The sequence below is a fragment of the Galeopterus variegatus genome, unplaced genomic scaffold (assembly GCF_000696425.1).
Source record: "Galeopterus variegatus unplaced genomic scaffold, G_variegatus-3.0.2 Scaffold3064, whole genome shotgun sequence".
Classification (NCBI taxonomy): Eukaryota; Metazoa; Chordata; class Mammalia; order Dermoptera; family Cynocephalidae; genus Galeopterus; species Galeopterus variegatus.
In genome coordinates, this window is record NW_007729175.1 from 162,769 (window position 1) to 187,950 (window position 25,182).

General features: G+C 35.5%; 1 protein-coding gene across 1 annotated transcript in view; it reads left to right on the top strand.

The window, feature by feature from the left end:
• Positions 1-1,707: 1,707 nt before the first annotated feature.
• ADRBK2 (adrenergic, beta, receptor kinase 2) overlaps positions 1,708-25,182 on the top strand; it is a gene marked incomplete at its 3' end in the record, with an annotated part of 68,238 nt that continues 44,763 nt past the window's right edge. Inside the window, exons 1-6 of the mRNA XM_008583851.1 lie at positions 1,708-1,776; positions 13,263-13,364; positions 15,113-15,187; positions 17,971-18,032; positions 22,423-22,474; positions 24,201-24,292. Of these exons, the coding sequence (XP_008582073.1) occupies positions 13,338-13,364; positions 15,113-15,187; positions 17,971-18,032; positions 22,423-22,474; positions 24,201-24,292 (308 nt within the window). The remainder of the gene's footprint in view (positions 1,777-13,262; positions 13,365-15,112; positions 15,188-17,970; positions 18,033-22,422; positions 22,475-24,200; positions 24,293-25,182) is intronic.

Consider the following 25,182-nt stretch of genomic DNA (forward strand, 5'->3'; position numbering starts at 1 on the left):
GGAACCGGTCCATATGTGGGATCCGAACCCTTGGGCGGGAGCGCCGCCGCGCTTCCCAAGCAGCGCACTATCCAGTGCGCCACCAGGCCGGCCCAGAATACACAATTTTTAAGTGCCGTGGAATACTCACCTAGATAGATTTAACAAGAGGTCAGTATCTGAAAAATATCTGAAAACCCCAAACTTTTTTGGAAATTAAACTACACACTTCTGAATAACTAATCAATCAAAGAATAAATTACAAGAGAAATTAGAAATCATTTTGAAATGAATGAAAATGAAAAGACAACCATTACTCTTATTTAAAATCAAAATACTGATATAAAGATAGGGAGAGATTTATATCCCTCCTATTTATCTGCTTCTTAGATTTTGTGCTTCTTTCATAATTAGTGTCACTGCAGTTTCTCTGTAAGTCACGCATGGCTGTGCTTCTGCTGCAGGGGCTGCTCCTGACCCTAGGGAAGTCTGTCCTTGCCCATTATCTAAGTAGTCTTCATCATTTTTTTCTAGTTCAAGTGGACAAACATTTACCAGTTTCAAAGGTCATGTTTCTGGAACTGTGGAGGGGAATTTTTGGAGCAGTAACAGACAAGTACAAGTTACAAGTTTCTTATGCTAACCGTAATTAAAATCTTGTCAAAGCTGCTTCCTTTTTCTCAGTCCTATCTGGGGAATTCTGGTCCACCTACTCCTTACATTTTAGACTTTTTGTGAGTCTTCAGTTCCCTTCTGACTTGTTTCTGCTAACAATCCTTTAATTGTTTTGACTTTTTGGAGTTTTATAATCAATTTTCCCTACCTTCAGTCTGGTATCAGCTTCAACTTCATTAATTCCTCTATGCTTGACCATGTTAGGCATTAAGCTAGGTACTAGGTTTGCAAATGGGGTGGGAGACTTTTAAATCAGATAATTAGAGTGGGGTAAATATTTTGACAGAGACATGTTGGAAAGGCTATGTGAGAAGACATTTGTTTGACATTAATTGACTTCTTACCTTGTACCAGGCACTGTGCAATGGTCTGTCTCATCAGAGTAGACTTCACAGCAAAAATAGCATTTGAGTTCAATTTTGAAGATACTGTTAGGAGTTTTTGAGGTATGGTGGAGGGGGTGGTATTCTAGGCATAAGGTATTGATTGTTCAACAGTGAGGCATGGAGTTGTGGAGGAGCAAAAATGACCAGGGAATGGGTAATCTGCTTTGGCACTAGGTATTTATGAGAACTTGGAGGTAGTGAGTGAATGGTGAGAGAAAGGGCTAGAAAGGTTGTGAAACAACTTCTGTCTTTGTAGGGAGTTTAGTCCTGTTTCTATGGACATAGTATTTATTAGCTCCATGGGTACTCTTACCAATACTACCATACTACCTGTATCTCTTATTTCTTTGGTTATTTTGCTCACTGTAGTGATCAGTGAATCCAAGTGGTGGTGACTACTAGCACTGTCTATCATGCATTTTTAAAAAGTGGGAGGGAGTGTGAATAGAAAAGTTACCCTGAAGCACGAAGCCAGGCATGTGGTACTCTTTTACCTGGAGCATTCCTTCTGGGGTGTAATTAGCTTTTTGAAATCCTTTTTTTAAAAAAATTAAAGGTAGGGGAGGAAGAGTTGAGGTATAAACAAATTACTTTGAAAAACACCCTATAGTATAAAATTTCAATTTATTGCCCACCCTGAAATTTTTATTCTTTTCCTTTAGGTTTCTTGCTATTTAAAGATTTTTGTTTGAATGAAATTAATGAAGCTGTACCTCAGGTGAAGTTTTATGAAGAGGTAAGCAGTAACTATTTTACTGATGCTTTTATTTCAAAAGCATATTTAAACTGTACTTTGGAAAATGTTAAGACTACTAACTATCCTACAGATATTTAGAAATTAATTTTAAGTAATTGGTAGTGCAAAATATAGTATCAAGTTTATTAGAGATGCTAACAATGTCTGTAAAAAGCTGGGCATGCTATAAAAAATCATATTCTTAAAAGGTTTTCAATGCTACGGGAGCAATGAGAAATAGTTAGACTAAAATTCCAGAGAAAGGAAAATCATTCAGTGGTGCATTGAGAATTACTAGCCATTTTATTTTCTGTAGAAGTAGGCCGATTCTGAAGATGTAAGCTGAGGCAGAGGCCACTACTGGGTTTGAAAGAGAAACTAGCTACTGGGTTTGAAAGAGAAACTAGGCTTTCCAGTTGTACTATAGTGACAAATTGGAGACTTGGTTGGGTGGGGTGCTCAAATACATAATTGTTTTTCCTCACAAGACATTTTGTGAAATCTGAGGTTGGAAGAGGGCTGAAGAGATAGGCCAGAAGCCTCTGGAAAGCACACTGAAATTTCCTATAGCCTTATGGTGCTTAGGAAACATAGATCTACTGGGGGCAGGAATCTGAAAACAGAACAGGCAAGAGATGAAAACCCTAGAGGGAGTGGTCTATTGACAGTGAAAATCTACAGCTACTTTTCACCTGGGCCAGCTATTGGTTCCAGGTGCAGTGGGCACATGAGAATCCAGGCTTGGCTGCTTCTGGGAGATAAGAAAGCCAAAAGAGGTTTCTGGGGCTAGAGTAAAAAAGAAACAGAACAAAACAAGAAAAACCAGAAAAGAAAAAGAAAGAGGCTGGAGGAACCCAAAACATGTGATTAGTCATCTCAAGAGACATGCCAGGTTTTGAAGCTGAGTGGATGGGAGGCCAAAATGCTAAGCTGAAAACTTCTTAAGGGAAGAACTGAATCTAGTGCTGAGGAGACAAAGATCTCTCATTGAGCTCTAGGGAAGGCCATTGCTTAGAAATAGAGTCAAGCCAAAGGCAGACTAGGCCCTACAAAAATGGCAAATCAACCCAGCTCAATCTTTTATTGGGTGATGAGCCTCCTCCTAACCTACTTGACAGAGTACAAGGGGAGCTCTTTCTGTCTTTTTTGCAGGTAGATGATAACATTATATAAAGACTCTAATAGTGTTCAGCATATAGTAAAGAATTGCTAGATATGCTAAGAGGCAAAGTCACACGACTTATAAACAAGGCAATAGAAGGAGACCCACAGATTAATCAGAGTTTGGAGTTAACTGACAAGAGCTTTAAAAAAACTATAAATAATATGTTCAAGAAAATAGAGGAAAATATGGACAAAATAGATGGAAGGATAGATAATTTTGGCATAAATTTATTTATGAAGAATCAAACAGACATTCTTGAACAGAAAGTATAGTATTTAAATTAGAACCTAATGGTTAGGTTTAATAGTAGATTGGTTACAAAACAAAATTAATACTTAGGAAGGCAGACCAGTAGACAATCTCAAACTGAAGCACAGAATAAAAAGAATAGAAGAGAGAAATAGATAGGAGCATTAAAGACATATGAGAGATACTTAAAGGTCTAATGTATGTAGAATTGGAGTCCCAGAAGGAAAAGATAGAGAATGGGGAAAAAATAATTTATGAAGGGGTAATACTAAGAATTTGACAAAATGGTAAAAGACAGTAGCTTACAGATTTGAAAAGCTTAGAAAAGAATGAATACATCTTTGCATATCAACATAAGGTTGTGGAAAGTTATGACAAAGAGAAAATCTTAAAAGCAGCCAGGGTGGGGGTGGGGAAGACATTACTTTTTAATAGAGTGACACTTTGACTGACTGTGGTATCTTAAGAGAAATGATTAAAAAACCAAAAAGACAATGAAATGACCATGAAAGTACAGAAAGGAAAAAAAACCTACCAAAGTGGAATTCTATTTCTAGCAAAAATATTCTTCAAAGGTGAAGGTGAAATAAAAATATATTCAGATACACAAAAATTGAGGGAATTTGTCAACAGTGGACATGAATTGCAAAAAATACTAAAAGGAGATACTTTAGGCAGAAGGATAATAATCCCAGACGGAGATTCTGGAAGAAATTAAGACCATTATGAAGGGTAATATGTATGTAAAATATAAATGAATGTTGACAGTGTAAAACAATATTGTAATGTTTCTGGAGTGTAACAAGTATTTAGAACAAAAATGCATGAAAAAAAAGCAAGAGAAGGTTAATGAAGTTAAAATATTTTAAGGTTCTAAGGTTATTGGGGGAAGTAGTAAAAGTAAAATTTGCATTGAATTGTAATCAGTCAAGAATGTATATTGTGATCTCTAAGGTAACTTCCAAAAGAATAAAGTGTATACTTGGAACAGGTTAAACATGGAATGAAACAACATTTGATCAATCAAAAAAGGCAAAAAAAGGTTAATGAAGTTAAAATATTTTAAGGTTCTAAGGTTATTGGGGGAAGTAGTAAAAGTAATAATTTGCATTGAATTGTAATCAGTCAAGAATGTATATTGTGATCTCTAAGGTAACTTCCAAAAGAATAAAGTGTATACTTGGAACAAGTTAAACATGGAATGAAACAACATTTGATCAATCAAAAAAGGCAAAATAAATAAATAAATAAATAAAGGGAACATAATTAAAAACAAAGATTAAGATAACTATAAATCTATCTACTTAAGTAATTACATTTAATGTAAATGGACTAAATACCCCAAGGAAAAGACTAAGTTTTTCAGACTGGATAAATAACCAAAACCATATTATATACTGCTGACAAGAGACATACTTTGAACAGAAGATAGAAGAGGATATGTTATACAAACAGTAACTAAAACAAAGCTGGTGCATCTACGCCAATATCAGACAAGGTACACAGTAATGCTACTTTAAGATACAGATATTTCTTAATGATAAAAGGGTCAATCCAAGAGAAAGATATCACAATCTTAAATCTGTATGTTACAAGGAGTATAACTTCAAAGTACAGAAAGCAGAAATTGGCAGATATAAAACAAGACAAACTTATAATCCTAGTGGGAGATATTACCATACATCCTTCAAGAGCTTATAGAACAGCCGGGCAAAAAATTGGTAATGATGTAGAAGATCTTAATAAAATGATGAATAAACTTGACCTAATTGACATATATAGAATGTGGCACCTATCAAAAATAGAAATCACATTCTTTAAATTATACAGGAAACATTTATCAAAATAGATCATGTGCTGAGTCCTAAAGAAAGCTTCTACAAATTTCTAGATTGAAATTGCTGAGACCAAATAGAATTAAACTTGGATTTAATAACAGAGTTGACTAAGAAATCTTTAACTGCCTGGAAATAAATGTACTTCTAAATAAATAATTTATGTCAAAGAAGAAATTAAAATAGAAATTTTGAAATATTTTTAGTTAAATTAAGAAACGGCAGGTGCTATTATAATTAGCATGATATATCTTTTAAATTTTTTATTTATTTTTGCTTTTTAAAAATTATTTATTTTTTAATTAAAACATATTGATTGTACATATTTACAGGGTACAGAGTTGTAGTTTAATACATGTATACATTGTGTAGCATGATGTATCTTTACTCTAAAGCATTTTGAATGGTCCAAAGAAAGTGTAGCGTAATTAGGCCTGATATTATTAATCTTTGTGTAAACTCAAAAATTGTAAAGATATTCCTTTCTTTCTGGTTTGTTGATATATGTGAAAACCTGATATATTTCCCCACCTAAAAAAATTATATTAATGTATTTTCAGGAAGAACGGTCAAATTATCATGTACATTTACCATCAGGTTAAGAAAAGTAAGCTAAATCTAAAAGGATTTTAATTAGTATGAAGTGACCTTATTATTTCAATCTGAATCATAATAAGGCGTTTTATCAGGATAAGTATCACAGCTTGAACTGTTGAGAAAATTGCTTTCTTGTGTTGCTAAAAGCTTCATGTCTCCAGTTTCAGCATGCACTAAGTCACCTGGTCAAATGCAGAAAAATCTTCCTTAGCAGATGATGTATCCTGGGTTGAAATAGATGGGCAATCCACTTGTTATTTCTTTCTTTTTTTTTTTTTTTCCTTTTTTGTCTTTTTTTTTCGTGACTGGCAACGGATCGCAACCCTCAGTGTCGCGCCCGTACTGGATTGGGACCGGCAACGGGATCGCAACCCTCGGTGTTGCCCCCACACCTCGCTCAGCCAGTGAGCGGCTGGTCTGTATGTGGGATCCGAACCCTCGGCGGGAGCGCTGCCACGCTTCCCAAGCGGCGCACTGTAGCAGTGCGCCACCGGGCCGGCCCCACTTGTTATTTCTTAAGCACTTACTGCAAATATAGTGGTGACTCCTGCTGATGTGTTTCCACTGGAACTTTCAACATTGGTGCTTCTCCTTACTGGTCTCCTCCGAGCTCTCCTCACCTACCTTCTGGCTTGGCACATGAGGAGCTGGCTTATCACATGATCCCCTGGAGAATGCTGCACAGCTCCTCAGCAATTTGCTCTATGGTCTTTTACTGAGGATATCATCTCTACCTTCTGGCTTGGCACATGAGGAGCTGGCTTATCACATGATCCCCTGGAGAATGCTGCAGAGCTCCTCAGCAATTTGCTCTATGGTCTTTTACTGAGGATATCATCTACCCTAGGGGCTTCAGTGCAATTCTCTAAATCAGAACAGCCTTTAAATATTGAAGTTATCAGTAATTCTCCTCTGACCCCTCAGGTTCATCAATCTAGTAGATTCTTCTTTAATTCTGGTTGTTGTTTTATGGCTCCAATCCTTAGAAAATTCTATTGTCAGATATCTTGAAACACATTTTGTACATTATATTTCCACTTTCCTGTGTCCCCAACCTTTTAACAGTTACTCATTTCCTATGGGTTGAAGTCCTAATTGCTTATCCTGGCGTGCAAATATCTCTTTATTACATATTACCTACCTTTCCTTCTTTATCTTTCATTACTTTCTTACATACAATTTCCACTTTAGCCAACTCTGGCTAACTAGCATTCCCCAAACCTACCAAGTGCATTCTTTCTGTTGCTTTACTGTGTCTTTTCCCCAGCCTAGAATGCTGCTTCCTAACTTGCTGAAGGCCTAGCTTCTTTTAAGGTCTAGCTTAGTATGGAAAGTTTCTACATTTTCTAACAAGTACGTTTGTGCAACTATGCCAGTCTTCCTTGATGGCATACTCCTCTGATTCTTACACTGTTTGTTTTCTGTAATGCTCATGTAATACTCTACTATACGCTTGCTCCTTATGTGTGTTAATCAGTATTTTCATCTCGAGCATTATTTGACTCCTCAGAAGAAGGTCTAGCTGGGATCTAGGTGCAGCTATGCCTCTCACTTGCTGTGACATGTGAGTCAAGTTAGAGCCAAGTCATTCAACAAACCCTGAAGCATCTACCTTGTGTTAGACCCTGAGCTTACAAATGCAAATATACTTACTTTGTTCTTGAGGAGCTCACAGTTTGGGAACTTAATATCTGAGCTTCAGTTACCTCATCTATAAAATGAGGCTAATAATCATCTACTGTTCACTTCACAAGCTAATTGTGATTCAAATAGGATACTAGGTGGACAATTGCTTTCTAAACTATAATATGTGTAATATGCTGTTCAGGTATGTGGGAGGTTATGAAACAGTGGTTAAGAGTTCCAGCTCTCACTAGCTGTGTAAACTTGAGAAAGCAGTCTAGCCTCTCTCTACCTGCATTTCCTCAGCTAAGAATCAGGGTGATAACAGAATTAGGGTGATATGGTTGCTGTGTGTACATGCAATACACTTAGAACTGTGCCTGACATGTAATTAATGCACAGTGTGTTGATTTATATACTTTCTTGTTCTGGTTAGATTTTGAGGCAGCTTCTAAAATACATATACCTAGATTTAAAAATAAATTATGGAAAAGAGAAAATAAATATAAGATCAGATGTAAAGTTACTATATTATGTTTTTTAAAACTCATTCAGCCAATGTTTATTAAATACCATTGTTGTGCCAGCCATTATTCAGATGAACAGGAGACAAAGTCCTTCCTGTCTTTGAGCCTGTATTCTGGTTGAGAGAAACAGACAAAAAAACCAAATAATAAATAAACAGGAAATGTATCTGGAAATAATAACTGCTCAAAACAGACTCAAAACTCAATGTGATGTATTGTGACTTGGTGGCCACTTTAGATTGATGAATCAAAGATTGTCTGAGGAGGTGGAATTTAAACAGAGATTTGAATGAGAAGGAGGCTAGTCTTTGGAAGATGGGAGCAGGGTGAGGAGGAGAGCATTTTAGCTGAAGTCATGGCTAAGACAGAACCTCTGATATGCTGGGAAAGAACTCTGCATGTCTAAGGAACTGAAAAAAGACTAATCTTGTATGGTTGTAGTGACTGAAGTGGGGACAGATAGTGTGAGATAGGATTAGGTTGAAGTGAGAGACAGGGTTTTGGTGGCTAGAGTAACAAATTTAGACTTTATTGTAAAGCCCATGGAAAATTTAAAACACAGGTGTGTTAGTTGTAGTGCTCTATAAATATCAATTTGGTTAAGGTAGTTGGTATGGTAGATCTTCTCCGCCTCTATTGATTTTATATCTAATTGTTCTATCAGTTGCTGAGAGAAGGGGTTAAAATCTCCAACTTTGATAATAGAGTGTCTATTTCTTCTTCTTGTTTTTTTTGGTCAAATTTTTCCATGTATTTTGAAGCTCTATTATTAGGAGCATGCACTTTTATGATTATGTCTTTCCATATGAAATGTCCCCCTTTATCTCTGGTAATATTCTTTGTCTTGAAATTGGCTTCACTAGATATTAATATAGATATAGCCACTCAGTCTTCTTATGCTTTCTACTTTCATGATGTATCTTTTTCCATCTATCTACTTTCAACCTGCGTCTTTATGTGTAAAGTGTGTTTCTTTTAGACAGATATAAAAGTGTTTTGATTATCAGTCTTCTTATGCTTTCTACTTTCATGATGTATCTTTTTCCATCTATCTACTTTCAACCTGTGTCTTTATGTGTAAAGTGTGTTTCTTTTAGACAGATATAAAAGTGTTTTGATTATTTGTTTCTTCATTCTGACAATTTATGCTTTTTAGTGGAGTAATTTTAGATATTATATTTATCCTTTGTTGGGGTTTGCTGAGTTTCTTGAATCTGTAAATTTATGTCTTTCATCAAATCTGGGAAAATTAGGGCTATTATTTCTTAAAGCATTTTTTCTTTCTTAACCTATTTTTCTTCTCTTTCTGGGACTCTGATTATATGTTTGTTTGATCTTTGAATATTGTACTATTTACCCCTGCTGCCCTGTTCAATTTTTCCCCCAATATTTTATTTTCTCCTCTTCAGATTGGATAATTCCTATGGATCCATCTTCAAATTCAATGACTTTTTCTTTTGGCACCCATTATGTCCATCCATTGAATGTTTTATTTCAGATACTTTATTTTTTACTTCTGAAATTTCCATTTGGTTCTTCTCATAGTTATTATGTTTCTTTTGCTATTTCCTATCTTTTTATTCATTACATGAATATTTTCTGTTACGTCCACTTATAATAGCTGTCTTCAAATCCTGGTCTAATAATTCCAACATCTGGGTCATATTGGATTGGTTTTTGTTGATGGTTTTTATTATGTTTCTTTTGCTATTTCCTATCTTTTTATTCATTACATGAATATTTTCTGTTACGTTCTTTCTGTTATGTCCACTTATAATAGCTGTCTTCAAATCCTGGTCTAATAATTCCAACATCTGGGTCATATTGGATTGGTTTTTGTTGATGGTTTTTTCTCTTGCATATGTTAACATTTGCTTGTTTCTTCATATGTAGAGTCATTTTAGATTGTATCTTGAACACTGTAATTTATATAGTGTAGACATTCTGAACTCTCATATGCCCCTTGAAAGGGTGTTAATTTTTTACTTTGTTTCATCAGGCAGTTAACTTGGCTTACTCACAGTCTAAGTTGTGTCTTCTCTGAAGTGGGTTGCAACTGAATCTTCTTCAGTTCTTTTAGCCATAGTTGGGCTGCTTGGGGTTTGCCATATTCATGTGTCATTATGGGATCCAGCAGAGATTTTGACAGAATTTATACATAGAACTTTGGAGCTTGTTTTCTATGCCTATTTTCAGAAATATCCTCTCTTATAGCTTCTGCTTGATGACCCTTCTCCATTATCCATCTACTTTTGGTCACTCTCCAATGCCATTATATAGTTGTGTTTTATATATGTCCAGAATTTATTGTTGTTATCTCAGGAGGATTGTTTTGTTAGGAGTTAGTTAGCTCTTACCAGAAACAGTGCCTAGGTTTGTAATATATTTTGCGTACAAAGCAAACATGATTTGCTGATGAATTGAATGGAGTGGGTGGTGGTGGCAGCAGTGTGGGCAAAAGAGTAGAATCAATCAATCATGTTTTGGCTTAAGCAACTGGGAGGATGGTTTTACTCATTTGTGTGATAAAGAACACTGGTGGGGGAGCATATTTAGCTGGAGAAGAAAGGATGTGGAGGTTTTATTTAGACATGTTGAATTTGAGATGTTTTGCAGATATTCAACTAGAAATGTCAAATAGGTTGTTAGATATTTAGAAAATGGAGCTCAGGAGTAGAAGTGAGTTGTAGAGATCCAGATTTAGTTATCAGAATATAGTTGGTATTTGAAACTGTGAGACTGAATTTCTTTACTCAAGGGGGATGTGACTAGTGAAAAAGGGGTACCTCAGCACCATTCTCTGAGGCAGTTCAGTAGTTAGAAGTCAAGCAGAGGAGAAACAACTGCCAAAGGAGACTGACAAAAAGGAGCCCATGTGGCAGACCCCTGGGGTAGATCACAGAAGTCAGCAAAAGTTTCAAAGAAGGCAGGAGTGGACAACTGAGTTAAATGCTGCTGACAAGTCAGTGAAACAAAGGACAAGAGAGCTGTGGACTGGGCAAGGCAGAGACTATTAATGACTTTACCAACCCATCTCACTAGAACAGAGGTGGAACCAACAGGAGGTGAGAAAGTGGAGACCCTGACAGCTATGGACCTAAAGTGCTTGCTCAGGTTATTTAAGCTGCATGTTCAGCTGTGTGCTGTGTAACCACCAAAGCAGGAAGGGACTACATGATAAGTAAATGCTTTTTATTGATGACAATGTTTTTATCCTGCAGTAGGGAAGAGTTTTCACCTTGAACTTAGAGGTTTGCCTGCTCAGGTTACCTGTACAACTGAACTGCTAGAATCAGAGATGGCATTTGCTATGTATATGTAGCAATAAAGACATCCTGTTTAGAGTGAACTGGTAGTTGACTGGATTTTCTTTAATTAGTGGTCCCACTGATGATAGAAAGTGAATTCTGAATTACAGCCACAGATACTTTAGGCTCTTACTTTGTCTATTGAGAGTTGCCTTTTTCTGTTTTTCCATTTGGAGTTTATAAAGCCAAAGGCTCTTAGTGAAGACAGTGTTGTGGTTCAGAGCATCCAAGAAACTAGGTCCAAGAGACTAGAATTGTCTGTATAATCAGAATTTAATAGTTCATGGAAACTTCCGTAGAATGGGCATTTGTTTAACCAGGTGTCAATCTGCTTTATGGGCCTCCTGTAACATAGATTTACATTTCATTACCCTTGTTTACAAGGATAATAATTCTATGAAGGTTTATTAATCCTTGAGGTTGTTCATATGTTGAGGTAGAAACTTTGCCTTTGGTTCAGTAGCAGTCTACCTGTTATATCCCAGCATTCTGGCACTAACCTTTGAACCTGTCAGAAATAAAACACAGCAAAAGGAATCAACCAAGACAAAAATCCTTTGTTTTCTTAGTCTACTTTGAATTTTGGTGTCTGGCTCCTGTTACCTTTCAGCTACCATATTTGCATCTTGCATGGTGTTTGCACCCTGTAGACTTGCTCTTCTGAATTGATTTAGGGTGGGTAAGCCCAGGCCCTTTGGTTATGCCAGAATTACTATATTGATTCTTCATTGAGACAGTCTTTTCCTCTTGGGTGGGTATTAGCCTACTCCTGTCTACCTGCCTTATGTCAGGTTTTATTGTTTGTTCCAAGAAAACTCTATTCTATGCTCTGGCAAGAACTGAAGTGTGAATTTCAGCTATTGCAGTGTAACACTGATAATATTTCAGGACAATTAAGATGTTCCCATGATTTCTTAGTGTATAAACCAGCTAGCTCTCATAGGGAAACTTAGCGTTTCACATACCCATCCCTCCACCCCAATTGTTCCGTTATCTTTATCAATAATTCTTATAGGATTATTGCTGGTTTTGATTGCAAAACTGTCAAACCCAGACTATAAAGTAAAAAGGTAACTTTTATTTCTATTCAGTTTATACTCTCTCCCATAGGAATAGTTAGCCCCACCTTTTATCATACCAGAATAAAGAGCACTCAGGTATTATGAAAATTAATGTAGTAAGTGGTTAACTACTGAAAATATTTTTTTCAAAAGTAAGTCATACATAGTAATCAATTGCTGTATTAAAATCCTTGCTGCAGTCTTTCTCCTCGCTCCGTATTTCATTTATGTTTTTATTCTCTTCTTGCCTTTTGGGTTAAAAGTATTTCTGTAAATAAATGGGAACAATTCCTTCTGTTATCACGTTAGAGCAATTGTGACCATTTCCACATAAGGCAAATATTACAAAAGCACATTTTATTATTTAGCCTACCTTAACAACAGTTAGGTGACCTTTCCTAAGTATCGCAAAATATATCTGAAGCAACCTTTCTGTTAATGCTTTTACAGTGTGGGTTAGGTTCCAACTTGAAAAGCCAATGGTTTTATTTATGGATTAATTATACTTTCTAATATATTTATTGGCTTTAGCTGATTTTTAGAAATATCTTTGGAGGAATTCTGATCATATTTTTATTTCTCCTGTTAGTTTTGGAACACTGTAGTTGAGTGAGAATAATCCCCATCATAACTCTTGGAACTGAATTAAAGCCAAATCTGAATTATTTGTGCTTTGGAGAGGAGAATTGGCAAGGACGAATTGTCCATGGCTCATATATTGTAAGATAATTGTAACCATGGCAATATTTGTTTCCGAATATTGTGTTTCTTCATTTAAGTGATGAGGTTTATTACAGGGAAAAAAATGCATTTGTATGATTCTTTTTGTTTTTTGTTTTTTTAATTTAATTTAATTTTGTCAATATACAATGTGATTGATTATTGTGGCCCATTACCAAAACCTTGCTCCCTCCTGCCTCTCCCCCGTATGATTCTTTTTGAATTTAAATTATTCCAACTTCATTATTACAACTTTAGAAGTAGTTATTTCCTATGGAATAGGTGGTTCACTAATTTGGTTTATCTCATGGAAGTGGTTTCTGCCTGGGCTAGTAATATCTTATGATAAAATAAGTTTCTGGGAAGACATAACTTAACAATGTTAACTTTAAAAAATATAGATAAAAGAATATGAAAAGCTTGATAATGAGGAAGACCGCCTTTGTAGAAGTCGACAAATTTATGATGCCTATATCATGAAGGAGCTCCTTTCTTGTTCACATGTAAGTATTTCATTTTTTTCTATTACTTTAGTACTAATGAATATGAGATTGCATTTGCTATTTCCAGAGTGAAAGTAAAATAGTAGGAAGAGGTTTAAAAATTTTAAAAATGTGTATCCAGATTGGAACCCATTTCTTCTGTTTTGTCATTTGTTCCCTGCTAATACTGACACATTATCAGTTGTTTCACTGTCTTTCCAAAAGCTGATACTTTCACTGGAAAAATTGATGAAATGTGATGGCTGATTTGGGTCAATTAAAAAAAAATGTTAATCTCAATTCTAGCTCTTCTAAAGGAAATTAATCTGTTTTATTTTTAATTTAGCTATACTTTAACATTTAGGCTAATCAAATATTGGTAAATATAAATCGTAAATGGTTTCTTTGAATCAAGAAGGGGGATTGTAATTATTATGTTAATTTTGATCACTAATAGTTAAATAATGGTTGAAATAATTTTTTTCTTGTAAACCAGTTACACAGTCTAATTTGGTTATTAGAATAAACTAGGAAATTAATTCCACTAGGTGTAAGTGGAATAGTTAGTAATGAAAATTTACCATTCAATGTTTCTGGATTAAGACTGCTTTCCAAAGGAGTGGCCTTAACAGTCCTGGCCTGCTCTGTCCAATACAGTAGCCACTGGCCACATGTGGCTATTTAAATGTAAGTTTAATTAATTAAAATCAAATGGAATAAAAAGCTTAGTTCCTCAGTTCCTCATGAGCTACATTTAAAGTTCTCAATAGCCACATCTGGCTAGTGGCTCCTGTATCAGAAAGCACAGGTACACAACATTTCCATCATTGCAGAAAGTCTGATTGGACAGCACTGGTCATGATAATGATATATTTCAGTGCCTCTGCATTCATTGTGTTGTTTACTATTCTTACTGACATCTGAGTAACTGTGGCTAAAGAGGACATCTCTTTTAGCATGGCTTTATCGTTCTTTGGATCCACAGTGATCGTAGTAGAAAGAATTTCTGAGCTATAGATAATTGTGATGCTCTTTGCCTTGCCACCTTGCTGGGGAATGGCTGAACCCTTAGAGGATGCCAGATGTTCAATGGGAAAGCTTCTTTAAACTTTGTTTTCACCTAGCTCAAATAATATAGAGGGTTTTTAGCCACGTGATCGTTTTTCAGCATTTCTTCTTCTTGCACATTATTAAGGAAGACACAATTTGAAGTTTGGGGGAGGATACAGTTTGTAATTCTTATCAGTAGCAGCTTTATTCTTTATGCACCAGTTTCCTGTGCTGTGGTTATAGCAAGACTTCTCTTAAACTAGAGCCTCTTACCACTCTGACTTGGCTTTGCAATCCTGGCATTTAATACTCATGCGTATTTTCATACATTCATTTTCGTATATATACAAATTTATATTTTTAGAATCCTATTATCAGCTAATTGAAGGATGAATGCATTTAATTAGGTGATAAGAGGATTCTTACACTTTATTATCACAGCAACCTTGAACTCTTATGGGATTAGATATGTTAGTCAGGTACTCCATGCTTGTCATCCTCTGGGTATGTGTCTAAGAACTCTGGATGTCCAGAGGAACAAGCATTTGTTTGGATTGCTTATAAATATTTAACAGATTTTTGAAGAATGATGGCTAATATAGTTGTCATAGGTTACTGTTTTGTAATTGTGTTAAATTATCTGTTGTGATATTGTATATGTACAAAGGTTTATTACATTTTATTATTATCTAAAAAATACTATTTTTGATTTCTAAAAGCCATTCTCAAAGCAAGCTGTTGAACACGTACAAAGTCATCTCTCCAAGAAACAAGTAACATCGACTCTTTTTCAGGTGAGGTAAAATTGTTTCATTTAAATACATCTAATTTGCTTAACAGTTGGACTTGGTGACATTCTTTTTTCATGTGCAAATGTACTAGAGGAATTGATTTGTACGACTGTATTCTTATGGAGGTTTATCTGGAACAACTGAAGTTTAATATAGCTTGTCTTCTCATTGAAATGTGCTCATCTACCAGCATGCTTTGAAGGCTTTCTTGAAAAAGGTCACTAGAACTTTCTAATAACATTGTGTTTCATAAACCAATCAAGACAAGACATCAAAGAAGAGAGCTTTTTCTCATTTGACATTTGGTACCTGTGATGAACAAGAACTTTTCAAGATTTATTTTGTAGTGCCAGGGTGCATTGATGATCTTCAGGATGAAATAAGATTCATTTTCAAGAATCAAGAGTGAATGTTTGAATGACCTTCGAGTCATGACCAAGGAATTGTATTTTACATTGGGTACTAATATCTTGGATGCAATACAGTTATGTAGACTTAAATGACAAGACTTGGAAAACTAAATTCACAACAAGCAGGCCAATATATCTGCTGTTCTTTAGATTTAATAGCTTTTCCTCTTCCCAGAAGCCTTTTTCCCATTCTGAGTTTTCTTTAGAGGTGGCAGTGGTTTGCAAGGACAGGGAAATTCTCAAACGGATAATGTATTTTTATGTTTCCATGCATTATAAGGAATATGAAAGAATGCCATTGAGTGATATAATGATTTTCATAAATGAAAATATTTAATTTATCCTTTCCTTGGATTATTTAATCATTTACAGTGGGTTGACTTTTGATTTGGCATCTTGTAGTATTTATACAAAATAAATTTGATTATTCTACAGAGAAAAATACTAATTTGTCTCTTAGAGCATTTGGATGGTAAAATTGAGTGTTGCTTTTCTGCTAAAATAATTAGATGGACTTTTTATAAAATGTAGGACCTGTCTGTATAGTTTAGTCAATTATAAACTTGGGCTCTGAAATTCATTGACCTGACCTGGAGTTTAAATCCCAGAGCCATACTGGGGGGCCCTGGGCAACCTTCTGCATCTTCTCAATTTCAGTTTTCTCATCTGTGAGGCTCTCTCTCAAAGGGGGTCTTGAAGATTCAGTGAGAAAGGCACACATGGTTTGCTTCATGTGGACCTGCCTACCACAAGCTCCACAAGTGTTAGCTATTATCAAATATTTTACAGTCAAAAGTATAATGTAAATGTCTGCTTTCTGCTGTTCCCATGATATTTTAGTGTCAGAATTTCAGTTTTAAGCTGACTTTGCCATGGCAAACAGACAGCCTTATAGTCAATTACATGTAACATTGCTAAACTGCCTCTTAACAAATGGGTTTTACAACTCTGATTTTAGCTTTTCCTGTAATATATATGACATTGAAAAAATTGTTTCGGGTGAAATACAAAGACCACTAAGATTATTTTCATGCCTTCAAGGAACATTCATTTAGAAGCTTTTTCTTCAGTGTATCTTTTAAAAACACTTAACTGATTTGTTTTGTTCATTAAAAATGAATGCAAATAATATTCTGGTGAAATTGATATAGAACAGGTGGTATTCTTGTTTCAAAAATGAAGGAAATATTTTTGATTTTATTAAAATAAAAAGTGTATGAGTTCAATTCAACATAACATGTACAATCAGAGCATAGTGATCAAAGTATACGTAAAAGTTATATGTGTGTATATCCTGTTTAGGGAGGTATGCATGTTAACCAGTAGAGGCTCCCAGCAGAGATGCGGTGGCCTCACAGCTTGTGTTTGGTTACTGTGGCTTCTGCAGACTTACTACCGCTTGTCGTTTGGTTTGGACTATTCCATGACCTGGTCATTTTTTTTTTGGTAAACTTTCAGGATAATCTGTGAAGACACAGAAAACATCAAGTTTGTACTATTCAACAAGTTGAGGGTATCAAGATATTTTCCAAAACTATCTAATTAACTTTAGGCTGAATTGTGAAATATTGGCGTTTTATATTTTTATAGTTCTTGATTTAAAATTCACCACATGCAAAAGGAAAGTTTCTGCTGTTTACTTGTATTGTGGAAAGTGGCAGGAAGTTGAAGTAGATGCAGTTGTTCTCCAGGAGGGGAAGGGCCATGAACTTGTTCAAAGACCTTGGGAACACACCTACCTCCAGTCTTGTAGCCTCCTTATGTGCAAGATGGGGGGTAGGATTAACTCTCCCCCATGGTAGAAAATCAATAGATAACATAGCTCATTAAAAAAAAAAATTAACTCCATGGATCTATTAGCTTTGAGTCTTTAAAACTAAATATTAATGCAGATTATAAATGCTGTTATTAATTTACAAGACGTGCTGCATAACTTACAGGGCCCATTGCAAAATGGAAATGCAGGGCACCTTGTTCAAAAATTATTAAGAAATTCGAGATTACAGCGGCAGAATGTTAAACCAAATGCTGGGACCTTTTACGTTGCACACCTGTGAAGCTAGCCCTGATCATTTAAGAAATGTCCATAACTTGCCAGGAGACGTGCTAGGCAGTAGGGATTAGTGGTGAACAGAGCAGACCTATCTCTGTCTTCACAGAATCTAGTGGTGTAGATAACTATTGAATAAGTAATCGTGATGATGAATCCGTTAGGGAAAACTGGGCAAGCACCAGGAAGTGCAAGTACAAGGACAAGATGCTATCTATGGGAGTGCATGATTGGGAACCTCACCTGATTGGTCTCATTGGTTTGTGTTTTTCACTTTAATACGTTCCTATTTATGCAGTGTGGAATTTCTTTTCCATCCTTTCCAGCCATACATAGAAGAAATTTGTGAAAGTCTTCGAGGTGACATTTTCCAAAAATTTATGGAAAGGTATGAAACTTTATGCATATATGCATAATCTTGTATTTTGTAGGTGTACTTCATTTTACCCAGTAAGTGCTGTCCTTAAAGTGTGTGTTAGTTTAGTCATTTGACATGTATTTATTGACCATGTACTATATACCAGGCTTTGCAATAGACTGTTTCTTCAGTACTTTACATTATAATTTTAGGGTTTTTATATCTTAACACCTCTTTGACCTTCAGTTTTTTAGCTTCAATATGGTCTAAAATTTAAATAGACTAGGGAACCACAACTTTAAAAGTATCTTATTGCATTTGTACCCCGTGTCCCCCACCCAATCACCTCCCTCCTTCCTCCTCCTCCCCCACCACTCCACTTTGTAGCCCAAGGAATGTTCTCTCCCTCTGCAAGACCAACAGTCTACTGTGGTCTTTCTATCCTTCCTTCTTTCTCTCTTAGCTCCCACATATGAGTGAGCACATGCAGTATTTATCCTTTGCTTTGCTTATTTCACTCAACATAAGCTTCTCCAGGCTCATCCATGTTGTTGCGGGTATGCTGCCAGTATGATTCTGGCCCTCATGTCATGGGCATGAGTGGTGACAATCAGTTTTGTATCTCATGAATATTCATAATAAAAAATAATTAATAGATAAATAGAATATATTTTAAAATAAATAAATAAAAATAAAAGCAATGAGGGGAGCACGCAAAAAAATTCTAGGTAACAAATTATTGTATTATTTTTATGACAGTTTAGATTATTATTTAGATTATTTTCCTAAAATAATATAATCAGTATTATGTATTTAATTTAAAAAAATATTTTAAACTTATTTTAAATAAGTTACGTAACTAAAAGTAAAAAAAAAAAAAGAAAAAGTATCATCTTATTGGAAGACCTTTGCTAATATAAGCATGACTATAATTTGATTAATTTATTTGAATTTCAAAATCATGTCTCCCAAAGTGGTGCAAGGCTAAGCTTGATTATGTAGTAATAGAATTGAGGGGCATAGGCCAATGTCTGTCTGTGCTCATATACATCATTAATATACCTCCTATATATGTCCCTTTGGACTACTCAAACTATAGAGCATGGTTGTCATATAATATTTTGAAGTTTTTAAATGACGCCTATAAAAATGTTCAGCTCATATGCTGTTTAGACTCCTACCAGTCAATTCTTAAGTTTTTTGAGTATGCCTCTGTGATAATGCACTATTGGAATTGGACTTTCTAAAACTGAATCTTCGCCATAAACTCGACTAATTTCTAGACAATTGGCATGATGATTGTGTCTCATTGCTGGAGCAGCCAGCAGCTGCTCAGTAATTGCGCTTTAAGAACAAATGCTACTTTACTGCAGTTTTCTTCTCTGCATATTCACAGAACTAAAGCAATTAAAAAAAAAGTTGTGTTGTGATTCTACTAGAGTTCAAGAGATAATTTTATCCTGGAGTAGAGTCCATACTTTGGGAAACTATTATTCATATAATTGATTACACTTTTCTGAGTAGTAGCAGAAACTTTGCCAAAAAGCAACAGAATCAAACTGAAGGGGTGGGCTGTTGGCTCAGGGCTGAGTTTCAGCTGAGTCCTGGGCTGTCTTCATTGCTGTTGGTTCTAAATCAGACCTTTCCCAGCTCTTGGATCAACCTAGCTTTTATGTGAACCTTGGAGAGGGGAGAGAGCAGGATGGTAATTAAAAGTGGGATGGAGGGTTTTTTCCATTGATGTTTGTAACTCTGCTGTGCTTCCTTTCACTTGTCACCAGGCTAACATGCATAGTCGTTTTCCATCCCTGAGTTAGCTATTTCATATTGTCAGAAGAAATACAACTGAAGCTGTCTGCATGTTAGGCAAGCACACACACTGGATTTTCTGCAGCAGTTACAATTTTATGTAAATAAATTATTTTAAGGTCAATTTGTTCATTTTTATACCCTTTTTATGTTAATACATTCTCAAATTAGAAAAAAAAATATTGTTAGGTCATGAGTTGGAGTTTTGGTTTCGAAAGCACAGGCCCTCTACAAATATGGTCATGTGGCCTTGGGCATTATCACAACTGAGCACACCAAGGGCCTCATGGTTAAGGTGATTTCTTGGTGGCCATGCTGCAGTCTGACAGTAAAAGGAAGTTGTCAGTAATGTAGTGGCATGTCTCTGCCTTCTTCTGAGCCCCGGCAGGTACACAGGGCTGAATTCTTGGCGGGGCTGAATCTCTGATTGAGGCCTGTAAGCCTAGTTCAGACAGTGAACTTGAGTTACTTAGCAGTACAAGGCTGAGTCAGTGATAAGAGTTAGAGACACTTATTCTACCCCATCTTTACGGCATCCTGGTCATTTCTGTGTCTTTAACCTCCAATCTTCTCTCTCAGAGAAGATCTTGTGAGTTGTCTGAAAGGCCTCTGGCTATCTAAAGCCCTATAGTTGCTGAGACCTTTTCCTCTGCCAGTTCCTCTTCTGTCAAAAAGTGCCCCATTCAGTAACTAGGTATTGATTAGGGATATGCTTAAGTAACCCCCATGGAGACACAACTGAGCCTACATATCCACTGGCCATCTGTACGTCCTAAAAGGAACTTGTTGCAGCAAATCCATACTTGTGGGCAAAACATATAGGCACTTTTCTCTTCCTGGTTTGTTAACCCTCCTCAACTAGTTGTAAAATGTGTAAGATCACCATCCCCTATCACCAACTCCGAATTCCAGAGTCTGTGAGAAAAGAGTGTATGAGCTAGCCCAGCAAATCAAGTGAATTTTAAAGACCAGTCATGTATTAATAAATGCAGAGTATATTCAAATGTGGTTTTGTCTTTTGCATGCACTATACTTTAAAAAAAAACTGAAATAACTCTCAGAAACTCTCAAAACATAATTTTATTTTACCAAGCTCATAGAAATGTTAGGAGGATCAATGAAACACTCTTTAAAAGTAATTTTAGATATATTGAAAAAAGATGCTATGTAATTACAAATAATTCTTCTGTTTTTGATTATCAATTTGATTATTAGCTTCAGAAATATTTGTAAAAGATCTTTATTTTTAAAAGGCCTATTAAATAAAGCCCTCAGAAAATTGTGATATTTGGATGTCTTAAGGTATTCTATTATGGTGCTGATAATACCTGATAATACCTGTTAACTTGCTCTTTCTAAGAATTCCCTCCCTCTCTCTCTACCTCCCTCTTTCTTTTTCCTTCCTTATTCTAAGAATCTTGAGTCCTGTGTCTATGTAAGGAATCATGCCATGAGCTAAATGAGACCCAACTATCACCAGAAATGTACATTGCTTTTCAGAAGCATTTAATGTAGAATGCATTTCTTTTGAAAATCTTTTTTAAAACAAATACCTTACAGATATGCTGTGTGTTAATAAAAAAGTAATCAAAATAATGTCTTCAATAAATAGGTATGGGATAGATATTTTTCTTACTTCATGGATGAAGGAAACACTTGTCAAGCCATTGAGTAAATTGCGGGAGCATGTAGCACGGTGTGACTTATTGCATCTTGGGGTTCTAATCTGAGGGTTCCCTTCTACACTGTATCTTTGAGAGGCAATGCTAAGTTTTGATTAAGAAGATGCTCTGGGGTCTGTTCGCCTGGGTTCAAATGTCTTTAAGAAGCAGTGCTAAGTTTTGATTAAGAAGATGCTCAGGAGCCTGGTGGTTTGGGTTCAAATCTGGCTGCACCCATTCTCTCATTGTGTGGACTTGGCCAAGCCATGTAATGTTCTGATGCCTTGGTCTTCTCAGCTGAAAAATGGGCATCACAGTAGCAGCTGCTCATAGAGTTGCTGGAGAACTTGAGCTAGGCCTTGGCACATGGTAAGCGCCATTTCAGTGTTTGCTCCTCTTAGGATTATTTGTAAACTTTAATTTACTGTCATTTAGAGCTGTGCTGTCCAATACAGTAGCCACAAGCCACATACAGCTATTGAGCACTTGAAATGTGACTTGTCTAAATTAAGATGCGCTGTTAGTGCAAAATACACACCAGATTTCAAAGATTTAATATAAAAACAAGAATGTAGAATATCTCATTAATAATTTCATATTGATTATATGTTGAAATGATAGTTTTTTGATATATTGAGTTACATAAAATATATTATTAAAATTAAATCACATATGTGGCTCATGTTATCTCCCTATTGGACAGTGTGATTCAGGAAAAAAGTATTACCATAGCATATACCAATTAAAGGACAAATATGAAATATTTCATTTGAATAGTAAAATAAAGCCATGAATCCTAATAAATGTTTTGTGAAAAAATGTTTAAGAAAACTTACTTAATTTGAGAAGCAACACAAATAGTGCAATTCTAGTTTATCTTATAACATTGTTCTATAAATCCAGTTAATTTGTTATTTAACTTTTCAGTAATTACTTGTATTCTTTTGTAGTGACAAGTTCACTAGATTTTGTCAGTGGAAAAACGTAGAGTTAAATATCCATGTAAGTATCATCTTTTTTTCCCCTTGTTTTAAAATAAAAACTTCCTCTGGCTTAACCTCATGAGAAAATACTTTAATCTGGAATATACTCCCAAAGGATGTACACTGCACAAACAGATGTTTTTCCTACAGCTTTATGTATTAAAAATTTATTCTCCCATACTTAATTATAAACAATTGGAGTTTTAACTCTCTTTCTTCATATTTGTATAAAAATGTGCTTAATTTATATAAGAAAGGCTATTTTAAGCAGTAATTGACCCTTTAATAAAAATAGCAGTGAAAATACAAATCTTCTATTTAATATAACTCCCATATGTTCTTATCTTTGCCATTCTTGTAAAGTCCCTTTTCTTTTTCTTATTATTAGATATAATAATAAAAATTGGATGTAGTAATAAAAATGATGACATCTTTTACCAGACCACGGTTTCATTTTCTTATTTATCATTTTGAGAATGACAAAAGGAGTCTTCAAATACAGACCACTTTCTAACATGCATTTCCGTAGTGTTTCATCTTCTTTTAGTGTTCAATGCCAGTAATTCCAAGGCATAATCTTTTCTTCACTTTTAGAATGCACATTTCTCTGTATAGCCTCTCTAATCTGCTCTGTGAATTCTGCCTTCACATAGGCTTGCAACTGGACAGAAGAATCGAGTGGGCTTTTTTTTTTTCTTTTTCCTTTTAGTTTTTTACTTGACTGGTACTGTCAAAGTACTTACTACTGTTGGAGGGAGTTTTTGTTTTGTTTTGTTTTGTTTTTAACCTCCCCTTTCCATCATATTTCCTGGCAGGACTAAGAAGCAAGAAGCAATAACGTACATTTTTAAAATCCCCTATACCTGCTCTGGATCTTTGTTATGCTTCTGCTTCTTCAGCAGACCTAGGTCCTCGTAGGCTCTGAGTATCAAACGTGCATTCTGTAGGCCCAATGCAGGCTGATAGGATGCAGACACGATGTTTTAAGGGTTGTTTAGGGGAAAGAATCATATGCTTAATTTGCCAGGATACATCAATTATTAAGCATTTGCCATTGTCTGAGGGCTTCTTACCATGAACGTAGGATTCACTATCTGTCTTTGTACCACTGAACACTATTAAAACTGCATATGAAACGGGGCATTACTGAGATATTATTGACAAAGGGAGAGTGCCTATGAATAAAGCCTCTGTATGTCCTTTCCTCACATTTAGTCTTGTTTCATGCTCACATGCCCAGCATGAGTCCTCTCTATTCACTGATTTTTCAATAAAAAGTTCACATGGCCTGCATCTGTTGGGCTTTCTGATCATATGGCCCACTATTATGAAAATATGGACTCTTACTTTTCTGTCATGACAGTTCCTGGAATGGTTGGGTTATTCCCAAACTTTAGGCTTCAGAATAGCTGAGGCTGCTTTTCATTTTACTAGAAATTTTACACTCTGTTGTATTCAAGGTATATGTCTTACGATCTAAGATTTTTAAGAGTGGAAAATCAATCTAGCTTACTTGGTTCCCACTCTCTCCTCTTCCCGCTTGCCTCCTTTTTGTGCCTTTCTTACTTTGGAGGTAGAGCAGAAGGAGGTTCTAGAAAGCCTGGCCACCCTGGTGCATCTCATCTTTCAGCGTAAGGACAAGGTAGATCCCTAGATCAGAAACTGGATATGTGTTGCATGGGAAATCTTTATAGCAACATAGTCTTATGTAATTTTTTGTTTTCCTTTGTATTTTGATTTCATAGTTGACCATGAATGATTTCAGTGTACATAGGATTATTGGCCGAGGAGGATTTGGTGAAGTATATGGTTGCAGGAAAGCAGACACTGGAAAAATGTAAGCTTTCTATGTTCATTTATTTTACTGGAACTATTAAGAGGATTTTATGTTTGCTTCAAAAGAAAATCCCTGTATAGAAATGTGGAAGCCTATGATCTCATGTTTGAAGTAATTTACCTCCAAAAGAAATAGGCTGTATTTTGTTAAGCCAGGTAAATGACAACAGTAAGCTGGAACCTCCACCTCTTAAGGCTAAACAGGAAGTTAAACAATGACCTTGTGTCACATGCCCACCATGGATAAGGCCGTGGGCAAGGAGCCAGGAGTTAGAGATGAATAAGAAGTGACTCCTGACAACTGGGTGCGTGTTAACGTTCAGACTCCCAGGCGATCACACTTCAAAGAATTCTTTGCTTTGCAGAAGAGAGACATTCTCTTCTAAATAAAGACATAGCATGCTAAGACAACTGTCCACATGTGTACCTAGGCTATATGAATAGTCCATTAACTGGTAATTTTTATATTCTCACACAGAATTTTTAGTCCCTGAAACACTTGTAAAAACACTTGCAAAAATTCCCTTTTAGCCTTCTGTTGTCCTACTGAAAATACATTGTTTTCTTTAATCTGTGATTATAGAGTATGCCAAATAACTTGTCTACATTTTGTTAATGTGTTTGTTCCAAGTTTCAGAAGTCTTAAGTTGTCAACTGGTTCTATATCTATATCTGTATCTATCTTATTCTTATTTGAAATATCATAATACTTTAATCAAAATTAAAAACAAATCAATAAAATAACATTTTAGGACATGCTCATTTGAATGCATGCTTTCCCTTTCCATTTTGTTGCTTATCACTGTTTTAGAGTACTATGAAAACTTGACCACCGATGAACTCACAGTTCCTACCTGCTAAATATGATGTGTATGCTCCCCCCACCCCCTA